General features: G+C 24.4%; 4 protein-coding genes across 5 annotated transcripts; 2 read left to right on the top strand and 2 right to left on the bottom strand.

The window, feature by feature from the left end:
• The first annotated feature begins 40 nt into the window (after positions 1-40).
• On the top strand, positions 41-1429 carry LOC107999137 (SOSS complex subunit C homolog). Of its 2 annotated transcripts, none has more exons than XM_017058805.3 (4): positions 41-183; positions 411-474; positions 547-668; positions 748-924. In XM_017058805.3, the coding sequence occupies exons 2-4, from the start codon at positions 447-449 to the stop codon at positions 901-903; spliced, it is 306 nt and encodes a 101-aa protein (XP_016914294.2). In that variant the 5' UTR covers positions 41-183; positions 411-446; the 3' UTR covers positions 904-924. The 2 variants fall into 2 exon arrangements, with proteins under 2 accessions (XP_016914294.2, XP_016914292.2); XM_017058803.3 differs by having other exon boundaries at positions 101-307; positions 748-1429.
• Positions 1054-1769, top strand: LOC107999136 (rRNA N6-adenosine-methyltransferase METTL5). Its single transcript, XM_017058802.3, has 2 exons — positions 1054-1393; positions 1457-1769. Exons 1-2 carry the CDS (start codon positions 1054-1056, stop codon positions 1750-1752), a joined length of 636 nt encoding a protein of 211 aa, XP_016914291.1. The 3' UTR covers positions 1753-1769.
• Positions 1395-4375, bottom strand: LOC107999134 (alpha-aminoadipic semialdehyde dehydrogenase). The gene is made up of 9 exons (XM_017058799.3): positions 4032-4375; positions 3661-3877; positions 3393-3580; positions 3117-3316; positions 2931-3046; positions 2734-2862; positions 2547-2656; positions 2077-2337; positions 1395-2001 (listed from the first exon to the last, which is right to left on the bottom strand). The coding sequence occupies exons 1-9, from the start codon at positions 4179-4181 to the stop codon at positions 1789-1791; spliced, it is 1584 nt and encodes a 527-aa protein (XP_016914288.1). The 5' UTR covers positions 4182-4375; the 3' UTR covers positions 1395-1788.
• Positions 4376-4513: 138 nt separating this feature from the next.
• LOC107999133 (exportin-6) lies at positions 4514-10042 on the bottom strand. Its single transcript, XM_017058797.3, has 16 exons — positions 9821-10042; positions 9048-9251; positions 8624-8815; positions 8381-8540; positions 7926-8182; positions 7679-7845; positions 7304-7610; positions 7123-7215; positions 6857-7025; positions 6658-6796; positions 6225-6583; positions 5815-6142; positions 5499-5696; positions 5147-5425; positions 4909-5074; positions 4514-4834 (listed from the first exon to the last, which is right to left on the bottom strand). The coding sequence occupies exons 1-16, from the start codon at positions 9821-9823 to the stop codon at positions 4757-4759; spliced, it is 3099 nt and encodes a 1032-aa protein (XP_016914286.1). The 5' UTR covers positions 9824-10042; the 3' UTR covers positions 4514-4756.
• Between the last annotated feature and the right edge of the window lie 2392 nt (positions 10043-12434).

Raw genomic sequence — 12434 nt, 5'->3', positions numbered from 1 at the left:
TTACATATTTCTATATAAGAACTTTAGGGAATCTTGAACACACGTAAATACTTAACAAGCATAATCTTTTAATATTGTAAATAGTTGTATATAAAAAAAAAAAATAAATAAATATTTATATTAAACAAAATATTAGTTTTTACCAAAACATTTTTAAAAATTTAGAATTTTGAAGAGGTTAAGGTAATACATCAACAAAAAATCATCAACAATGTAAACATTAATATAATATTGATGAAATTTTATGATCAACAAAAATTTATTTACATTCGATATTGTTAAATTTATTGTTTATAAACTTTTTTAGGTAAGATTTAAAAATAAATTAAATCTGTTACGTCGTCAACCGGCGACGTAACCTGCTTTTACTTATGTCTATCTTATATATTTTATAAATTTTAAATTTGTAGAACTATACTATTTAAAGAACCAAAATCGAAATTTTGATGGCTTTTTCACAATCAAATTCGAGAGGTAATATTATTTATAATTATTATTATTTTTTTTTTTTAATAAAAACGAAATCCTTACTTTCACTGATTGCAGAATTACAAAACAGAAAAATTTTGGAAGAATTGCAATTAAAAAAACAAATGCTTTTAAAGCAAGGTGTGGCACCAACATTGAACACATCATTAGTAACTTCAACGGGTTCTCCTTCTAATTTGGTAAATATATATTCATATATTATTTTGTTTAAATTACAAAATAGAATCATATATATTTTTAAATATTTTTATTTCTTAGCCTTCTACACAACCCTCTGATGGTGTTGCTATGAGTGCATCCCAAAGAGCTGCCTTACATAACGCACATGCAGCATCATCAGGATATTTTGTAACACAGGATTCTTCTTTTGGCAATCTTATTTTACCAGTTCTTCCTAGATTTGATACTAAATAAAGAACTTAAATTGCATAATTTCAAATTATATAAATGACTATGCAGACTTTAAATTGTGTGATGAAAGTGATTTTGAACTATATATGTTTTTTTAAGTGCGCTTCTTATAGTGAAATTAAAGCATAAGGTGATAATTAATAATTAATCAAAATGGCTAACATTCAACTTCGTGAGTTAGAAGAATATTTACAACAGTTGGATGGATTTGATAAACCAAAAATATTACTTGAACAATATTGTACTAGTGCTCATATTGCATCCCGCATGTTGTACTGTGCTGAAGTTCAATTTAATGACATAGAGGGACATTCAGTAGGTGACTTAGGTTGTGGGTGTGGTGTTTTATCACTTGGGGCACAGATGCTTGGAGCAAGTCATGTAATTGGTTTTGAAATAGATTCTGATGCACTTAAAATTCAATCTAAAAATTGTAATGAAATAGATTTGTTTGTGGAAACTGTACAATGTGATGTATTACAATATTTACCAGGTAAGCTTGTAAATATATAAAATTTATTTATAAAAATTTATATAAATCTTTATAATATTACAGGCCGATTTGAGAAGTACTTTGATACAATTATTATGAATCCACCATTTGGTACAAAGCATAATACAGGTACAGATATGAAATTTTTAAAAGTTGCAACCAAATTAGCATCAAATACTGTGTATTCATTACATAAAACAAGTACCCGTAACTATGTTCTTCAGAAAGCTGCACAATATGGAGCCAAAGGCAAAGTTATTGCAGAACTGAGATATGATTTACCAAAAGCATATAAGTTTCATAAAAAAATGTCTGTAGATGTTCAAGTGGATTTTATACGATTTGAATTAAATTACTAAATATTTTCATGAAAAAATATTGTACATCTTAACTAATTATTCGAATTTTAAACCTTGAGCTAACGACATTTCATTTCCATAATTAATAGTTATAGTGGCACGTCGCATATAATTCTTCCATGCATCACTTCCACTCTCGCGACCACCACCTGTAGCTTTTTCTCCGCCAAATGCACCACCTATTTCTGCTCCACTAGTTCCAATATTAACATTTACGATTCCACAATCTGAACCAAGAGGACCCATCCACTATGCAAAAATATTTATATTTCAACATTATCATAATTTAACATAAACAATATATATATATATATAGTTATATACCTGAAATACATTTCCTAAATTTTTGGTAAATAAGGAGCTGCTTAATCCTTGCTGTACACTATTATTAATAGTAATAGCATCTTCTAAAGAATTTGCTTCAAAAATATATGCAATTGGTGCAAAAGTTTCTTTTTGAACAATTCCAGTATTAGGTGATAAACCAGAGATAAGTGTTGGTTCAACATAAAAACCAGCTCTATCTATTTGTTTTCCACCAAATTCAATTGTGCCACCATTTTGTACAGCAGTATTTATTGCTTCCTAAAAATCATACATTTATTTTTTAATATAAAATTAAAATTTTCGTAGAAATATTTCTATTTATTAAAATAAATTTGTTAAAAATAATATTTAGAAGCTTATATAAAAATTTAATATTAAAAAAAAAATTGAAAAATAAAATTTTCATATTGTATATTATATAGGAATTTCTAGAGTATAATAAGAATATATATTGTTTGAATTATTACCTTATATACATCAACTGCATTTTGATTAAGCAATGGTCCATATAAAACATTATCATCTAAAGGATCTCCTATTCGATTCAAAACACTCTTCAATGCAATTTTCAATTTTCCTATAATATTTGCATGTTATTTATTTAAATATTTCTTGTACTAAATTTAATATTTTAATTAAAATATATAATTTTACCTAAAAATTCATCTTTTATTTTGTTGTGAAGAATTAATCTTCTAGTAGTTGTACATCTTTGTCCAGTTGTTGCTGTACAAGAGAACATTGCTGCTCTGACTGCTAAATCTAGATCTGCATCTTGATTAACTATTATAAAAAAATTCATATATTATTATTATGTAAAAATGTATAACTATTTTTATAGTTTTATTTACCTATTAATGCATTATTGCCTCCTAATTCTAACAAACATTTTCCGAATCGTTCTTGAACTTTAACAGCCACATTTTTTCCAATTTTACAACTTCCAGTAAATGAAATTAAAGGTATACTAGATAGAAAGGATATTATTATAATATTATACTAAAAACAAAAAATTTATCAAGATTTTTGTATTTTACCGTGTATCATTAACAAGAGTTTCACCAACATCTGATTCACCAGTTACTAAACTTGCAACAGCACCTGATACACCATTTTTTTCTAATACTTTTGAAATAATCTTTGTGGTTGCAATAGAAGTTAATGAAGTAGTAGGTGCTCCTTTCCAAACAAATGTATTTCCACATACCATTGCTATTGCACTGTTCCAACCAAATACCTAAAATATTTTTCCATAATTTTAATTATTTTTTTCAATTTATCAGTTTTATCATTTATTTTTAAGTTCAACGTACTGCAACAGGAAAATTAAATGCAGAGATAATTCCAATAACTCCAAGAGGATTCCATTGTTCTAAAAGTGCATGATTTTTTCTTTCTGATGGAAATATATTGCCAGGCAGCATTCTAGATAAGCCAACAGAATAATCACATATGTCAATAAACTCTTGAATTTCTCCAATACTTTCTGGCAATATTTTGCCTGTAAAATTAAATATTGAAATTAAATAAAAATCAACTTGAATAGGAAAAATTATAGAAAAATTATAGAGAATAATATACCCATTTCTAAAGACACTAATTGTCCTAATGGTTTTAAATTTTTTCGAAATTCATCTCCAATTTGTCGAACTATATCGCCTCTTGTAGGTGCAGGTAATGATGCCCATTGAATCCATGCTTCATGAGCTTTTGTAATAGTATTACTTGCTTCTTGAGGAGTTGATGTTCTAATTTTTGCTATTATTTTGCCAGTTGCAGGTGAAATTGAATTTATCACCTGCATTATAACATTATAATATTATAACTATAACATTAACGAAATCATTACTTTATTAATTTATTCGTATTAAAAATAATTTTAAGTAATAATAATGAAATAAATAAAATTCCCGTAAAAAAAAATATCAAAAAATAAAATAAAAAAGTAATACTTTGCCAGATCCTCCCCAATGCCCGTCATAAAGTCCTGGATTTTCAGTTGTAAGACCTAATTGATTCAAAAATCCATATTTCGGATCAGTGACTAAGTATCTAACCATTTGCCATTGTGGAACATTATTTCTTGACAGTAAACGAAACATTGCTAATTATTTACTATTAACAGTTTGAAACTTCTGCCATATAAGAAGACTACGGGTTATCAAAGTAGCCGCTTATCGAAAAAAAAAGGAGGGATGTGATAAGTTTAAATCAATAAATATCTCAAGAAAGTGCAATTAATTTTGGACTTTATACATATTACAAAATAATTTTATAATTAGTGTTATTACTAATTTGATAATGATATATAACATTATTTAAAATTTATAATAAACATTTTTATATGTATATATATTTATATTTGCTTCATTGATAGAAATATTTTTCAATAAAATTTATGAAAAGGTTGAATTAGAAAATATAAATATAGTAATTAAAACATTAGAAAAACGCGTTTTATTCCATAACAATAATGTTACCAACATCACAATGCGATACGGCAGTGATTTACACAGAATAATAATAATTCAAAAGACATTTGTTCTTTTATATTATTTTATGCTTAAAAAAATCTTTGATATATCCTTTGAGGCATGGAAATACATTTGTTTTTCTTAAATTTCATTATTGAAATTGTATTAAACATATCATTGTAATTTATCTGAATGTGATTATTTCAACCAGGTCGACAAAATTGATAACATCGTAGATCAGAGATTAACTGCAATACTGATCTTGTTAAAGTTGGTTGATCCTATGTAACAAAATCAATAAAAATATTTTTTATTAACTATTTCAAAAGTTAGCTATTTTTTAAATTTAACTTACAGTAGATTTGTCAAAATTTCCTAATAATGTAGCTTTTTGCATATCGTCTACGCCTTCACAACTTGTTAAAAATGTCGGTAAAAAATGTCCAAAAAACCATGCTATATTAACAGAAGCTAAACTATGAATAGCAGTTGCAATTTCATCTGCTAATAAATTATGGGATCTGAAAATGAATATTATTAAAATATTTTATTATTTTAAATAATAAATTATATTTAAAAAATATTCAACTAACTGTTGAAACAAAACAGTAAATAATGCCATTAGAAATCTTTCGAGTAAATGAACTTTAAATATAGCTCGTTGATAAAGCCGCCATCGTACATTTAATTGTTCAAGACTTTGTAAACTTTGACGAAATATATTAACATCTGGTTGAAGAAGAGCTTGACCAAAAGCTTCTAAAATTGCAACTAGTTCTTCCTTATGCTCAACAGATTCTTCTTCGTCAGTGTGACCAAGAGTACGTAATATCGAAGTATTATAAAAATATTGCCATCGATGCATAAGTATACTAAATAAAATATTTTATATTTATTAAAATTATATTAATAATTAAAATAATCAAAATAAAATTAATTCATTACCTATGGAAAAGTTTTAATAAAACGAGTGTAGTATCTGGATGCGCGCTAAGATCATTTCCGACAGCAGGCCATACTTGACCTAAGCATAAGTTAGTCACTGAAGGAACAAATGCTTTAAATGCACTGCTAGGTGCTGATACGACTAATATTAAAATCTCTAATAATTGATCTAATGCAGGTCCTGCGGATATATTTTCTCTATAAATAAATAAAATATAAAATAAAAAATTTTTATTACGTTATTTTGTTACGTTATAGTGAAAAGGAATAATAAATTTTATTAAGAAATTTAAATAACAAAGATTAAGTAACTCACCTGGTATAAATATGTAACATTCCTTGAACTGCATTTTGAGTAAATTCCGGACCCAATTGTTGTTGTAGCACTGAAAATACTGAATGCAAAAAACGGAGCAAGACTTCACATACACTCTGACATCTTATCATAAATGGTAATAATTCTAATGTTCGATTTATAGTTGATCCCAAACATGAATGTAACATTTTTTTTATTGTTGTAGATGAAGCAGAACAGTCTTCTAATAATTGAGTAAGTGGTACTATTGTTATCGAAATTGTAGATTCCGAAGGTACAGGTTGCCCTTCTAAACCGAGAGGCGTAGATAATGTTGATATCATTGTACCTATTTAAATTAAAATAATATATTTATTTTTAATAGTTATTATTTAAGTATTTAAATTTAATAATTTTTAAAATTCATTTACCTAATAATCTTTCTCTAATAGATCCATCACCAGGTGGTAAAATAATTGCATTCACTAATGCTCTTCGCAATACTTTTATTGTATCAGGTTTGAAAAATGGATATGTTACCATAGAAATTAAGTTTCTAAACGCAGGTTCATCCCATAGAACTGGTTTCAAAATAGCAGTAATGCTTTGGAAAAGATGTGTAGCGGAATGAGTTAAATTTGTTGGTGGTGGATTATCATAAAATGTTGTATAATCTAATGCTAAAATACATGAATCAATACATCGTTGACAAAGTGATTCTTTTATTTTTTCTGGTCTGTTAGCTATCCAATGACACCAAGCTTGAAGAGATGCTAACAATTGTGAATGACTAATCAGAAAAATAAAATATAAATGTAATAATAATTTTGTCAAAATAAATGATTTGTTTCATAAATTACTTACACTTCTATGAGATCTATTACAATTGCAGCTGGTTGTAATGATGCTTTGTATAATTGATTTGTTTTGGCAAATTTACATACATCTAATGTCTGAGATACTAATTCTTCAGCTAGTGACTGGTCAATACTTTGATCATCCCCTGTTGTTATAAAAAATTATTTATAAAATATAATTATTTTATTATTAAAAATTAATTTACCAAGAAAAAGTGAATATAATCTAGCTAATGCTTGAGTAGTAGAAGCTAAGTCTCGTAAATGTGCATGAACATTTGATGCCTCTGATTCATTTAATAAAATAACTTGATTATTAGTAATAACAGATCCTAATTCTCCAAACATTATTAATCCTTCCCTCCAAGAACGATACTAAAAAAATTTTTAATGATTAATATCTGCAAATTAAATTATAATGTGTGTGTGTGTGCGCGCGCACGCGTGTGTGTGTAATTAATTAAAATTTTACCAATAATGTAAAAATTGGAATTGGAGATATATCTGCTATTTTCGCTAAACATTCTATGTTACATCTTAAGAAATGCTGCCATTCTGTTTCTTCCTAAAAAAAGATATAAAGATTAAAATAAAAATAAGCTGAAAAGAATTAACATATAATTAACATAATCGAATTTTGTGAATTTTCTCACATTTTCATCCAAACTTTCTGTATCAAGATCTTTCAATATACGAGTATTAAGTTTAAAACTCATTTTTTGCAATACTCTTTCGGCAAGAGCTAAAGCTACTGGAGAATAACGAGACTGAGTACTTTCTAAAAGAGTAGTCCAAACATCTAAACATCGTAGATATCCGTTTACTGTTGAACATTGTTGAAAAGTATGGTGACACAAAACTTCTAATAATGTATTTACTGGAAATTTTGAACATGATTCAACTCTTTTTAGATGATTTGTTACAAATAATTGTAAGAATTCTGTCAATTTCTCCATGTAACTAAAAATACAATATTTATAAATATAAATATTTATAAGAAGATTATTTATATGAAAATTATTTAATACCTTTCATTAATAGAATCTAAACGTTCCAGAAGCTGAAATAATGTGACTCCATTTTGAAATATTTCTACTAATAATCTATCAGTTACATCAGGTGAACATAACGGTCGATATAAAAGTTCATTTATCGTAGTCACGGCTTGTACTGCCATTTCAATTTGTTTACCATTCTATCAATAACATATATAATTGATATAATTATCATAGCGGATAAAATATAATAATTAATATATTTAATATAAAATCCTACCATTGCATCATGATACCTGGCACAGGTAAAAATGGCATCCAATAAATTTGTAGAAATATGTTCTGATAATTCAATCCAACTAAATAGGTGTGCTAATACATCTAATGTTGCTATGCATACTTCACTAGTTCCTGTGGCTAATCCTTCTACATCTAGAATAGTTCTTGCAGTTGCTACAGTTTGTCCACTAGTGGGTGATGGAGGTGGTGTAACTGTTCCAGAACGATTTTGTAATTTTGTTGTTTCTTTTAGAAGAACTATATATAAAAAAATAATAATATTATAATATATATAAAATATAGATAAAAAATAATAACATCTTTTAAATAATATTTCTAAATAATTTAATATTTATTTAAATTATATATTTAAATTATAAAAATAATTTGAAATAATTTTTACTTTAAATTTTATTTTAAATTTAAATGAAATTAATAATGCAGAAGAAATTATACTTGTAAGAGTATCCAAAGTCAAAGGCACTTGAGCACTAAGAAATCTAAATAACTCATTTTTCCTTTGTATTGGTAAATCTTCTCTTGGAGTTGCTAATTCTTCTGAAGCTGTTCGCAAATAGATAAGACCCAATAATCTTGTATGCTTGTGACTTAATAACTGTCAATATGTACAAGAAAATAAAATTTTAGATTAAAATAATTTATTAATAATTTCAATTTCATGCCAACATATATACAAACCTGTAAAATATTTGAATAAAAATCTGGATAAAAATGTGGCCAATCATGCCTAGCAATATCTACGACTAGTTTGACTACTTTATTTCTTACAAAAGGAGCTACACCTCTTTCTAATGATAATGTATATAAAGTTGATCGTGTAAGAGCTTTGTCTTCCCATGGAAGTATTGGCCATCTTCTTCCTATTGTTGTCTATAACAATATTCATTATACAATTAAATCCATAATTTTTTTTTCTTTAATCCAAAATTTTATTAAATTTTTTTAAAATATACAATATAAATAATTTAACAAGATATACTTATAAAATATACTTTTAAAAACAACATATTATAATATTATTTTTTGTATTCACAATAAATAAAAATATTCAATTATAAAAAATTAAAAGTAAATTAAAAAATTTAATTATGTTAGTTCATACCTCTAATGTAGACAAAGCAAACATACTGACATAATGATTGTTAGTAGAAGACAAAAAATGTAAACAAGGTCTCCAGGAATCAATTTGTCCTGCAAATTCCTGAAAACTTCGTTCAATCGTACGTTTTCGTTCATTACTTGTCTCTGGAGAAAAAAATTCAGTCATAAGATGCTCCAAATTCTGTAGAGCAGCTGCATCATTGTCCTGTAATTTAACATTTTGCACTTATACTACATACTTTGCACTTCACTAATAATAATTAGTTAGACAGAAAAGTATTATATAAATAATATGAAAAATATTGCACATATCATAATTTTAATTATAGTTATCATTTTAATCTTTTGATTTAAATCTTTTAAATTGTTTTTAAATTTATTTAAAAATAGTTGTAAATATAAATTAAAAATATTTTGCTTCTTTGATTTTGAAATAAAAAAAGAAAATTAATTCTAAAAGTGTTGAATCATTAAAATGAATCAATGTTTATTATATTTATAGGAATTAAAACTATGGACATTTTTAATGTATTTTAATATATTCTTTATTTAATGTAATCGAAAATAAAAAAACACATTTTTAATAATAGATGTTAAAACAAATTTATTTATTATTTTTAAATATTTGTTAATGTATTTGTATTTGTTTTTTAAAATAATTTGAATATCATTTATGGACTTATTTAACTATATATAAATTTTTAATTGGTTTATAATATATTGTACATTGTGTTTAATTATAAATATAAAACGAATAATAATTATTTCACATACCATGATAGCTACAGTCAAATAGTGCGTGTAGCTATAAATACAGTATATAAATACACAAATCACACAAGGTTAGGCTCTTAGTTGTCAAACGTCATGTTTGAAGTAACGAAGTAATTAAATATTCGATTTCTCGATTGGTAAAATATTATTCAATATATATTTCTGACATATGTGTATCGAATGTAAGCCATTATACCATTGCTAGAAGTGTAGCCAATCGTAGGAAAGAACGAAAAAAGTGAACTTTCTTATTGAAGGATCATTTCGATCATTATTTTTACCGCGAAAAGTAAAGCTTTTAATTTAGACGAATCTTTTATAATGAATATGTAATTTTTAAAATCGCACTTTTTCTATATTATTAACAATTTTGAATATTTCAAATATATAAGTTTACTATTACTAATAATTATTATTTAGTTCATTAAAATTTATAAATTTTATATATTTTATATTTTATGATAAAAAAATCTTAATAAATCGTAATAATCAAAATTAATAAAAAATGAATATATAAATATATAATATAAATATTGAAAGTATGTTACAACAATAAAGTTATAAATGTTCATTATATGAATAATAGTTAATAAATGATAAATATTTATTATTTATTATGTACATTATATATTGTTACAACTATTTAACTTTAAACATAAATTAAAATTTTTATTTTATATTGTGCTTATTTCATATCATTTTAATTTATGTGTATTTTTTAAAATATATATCTAAAATATATATTTAATATCATAATGAATTGTTAGATGCATAAATTAATAATAAAAATCTAAAAATTAATAAATTATTGACTATTGTATTCAAAAAATCGGTTTTAACGCAATCGGTAAAGAACGTATATTTTCGTCGAACTTCGTAACTACGCCACTTTATAAATACGAGACATGTCGCGAGACAGAGTTCATTTTCCAACGAACCTTTGTAACAAACGGATCGGAATTATTAATATTATAATTATACATTATTATCATACAAAATATTCAATTATTTATATATTATAATTATATAATTAAATTTTACATTGGAAAATAATGTTTATTCTTATAAATTAACGTTTAGTATTGTTGTTATTCATTTTATTTTTTAATTAATAATTTATTTATCGCTATTTTTATTTTTCTATTCACATATTTAATTTATTTAAATATTTCTTTAATTATTCATATTTATTTACTAATTTATTTATTCATTTACTTTTTTATTTTCTTATTTATTATTATTATACATTTATTTATATTTTATTCACTTATTTATATTTTATTTTTAATTTTTTTTTAATTTATCGATTCATTTATTAATTTACATCGTCATTTATTTATTCATTTATTTAAACATTTATTTATCGATTTTTATTCTTTTATATATTTTTTTTATTAAGTTATAGAGTTATTCATTTGTTCTTTTATAATATAAATTTTAATAACTTATTTTTTTATATGTTTTATATTCTTTTTATTATATCTCGACAGTTTAAACTGTAAATTATTTAATTAAATCCTGTATTTTTATTTTCTTTGTTAGATTTAATTTTCCTAATTAAATTTTATACTTACCACTCTGGATCATAAAAAGCATATCAAACTAATATTGATATTAATTTTTTAGATACATTAGAACGTGTTTTTGAATTAAATGAAAAAAAGTTTTACAAAATATAAATATTAAGTTAATTACTTAATCATACAAAAAAAATGGAAGAAATAAGATTGAAGGAAAGCCATATTGCGGTTGCAGTTAATTTTCGTTCACAATCCATTTTCAAGCTGTGGCTATAATTTAAATCAATTTCAATATAGATTTGAAACATCCTCTATAGTTCGTGGTAGGTTCGTTATCACTCGCGGTTAACTAACTCTCTCGATAATATTAGCCGAACAGTATGGATACATGCATGAACCACGTTTCGAAAGTGAAACTGATCGAATTCATTTTTAAAATTTCTTAATTATAAAGTGTAATTTTTCAAATTATATTAAATTATAACTATTGATTTTTATTTATTATAATTTATATTATATATAATTTATATATATTTTTATTATTATAAATTATATTTTTATATATTTTATTATATACAATTTATATATATATATATTATTTTTCGATAATTAGCAATGATTACATTAAATTATATTTTTCTTGTCATCATCCCAACGAATTTTCCATGTCATCGAATTCTCATAAGCACCTCTCTTTCGATCAATTGTGTATTTACGTTATGTTACGCATTATAGTAATTATGTAAATAACGCAAAGCTTAGCAATTAAAATTTAATAATAGTAATTAGCAATAAGCAGTAATTAAAAAATATTAAAAAGTATATAAGAAATTTAAAAAAAATAATATATAATTATAATTTACTTCGAATTTTCATTAAATACATCAGCAAACCTGAATACATTACGTATGCATTATGTAGATAGGACACGTATAAAGGAAATTTTATCGTTATATTCAAATGTCATCTACACCAATGTCCTACCATTCTCCTAATCTTCATCTCTGTAATATACATCGAGTTCCATACGTTATCCAAAAATTTACGAGTTTCTTCTTAAACGAAATCTCTCTTTTTTTTTTACAATTTAAAAA

Source organism: Apis cerana, linkage group LG6 (genome assembly GCF_029169275.1).
Source record: "Apis cerana isolate GH-2021 linkage group LG6, AcerK_1.0, whole genome shotgun sequence".
In the NCBI taxonomy this organism is placed as follows: Eukaryota; Metazoa; Arthropoda; class Insecta; order Hymenoptera; family Apidae; genus Apis; species Apis cerana.
Note: the sequence above shows the minus strand (reverse complement) of the source record. Positions and strands in the feature narration are given on the sequence as shown.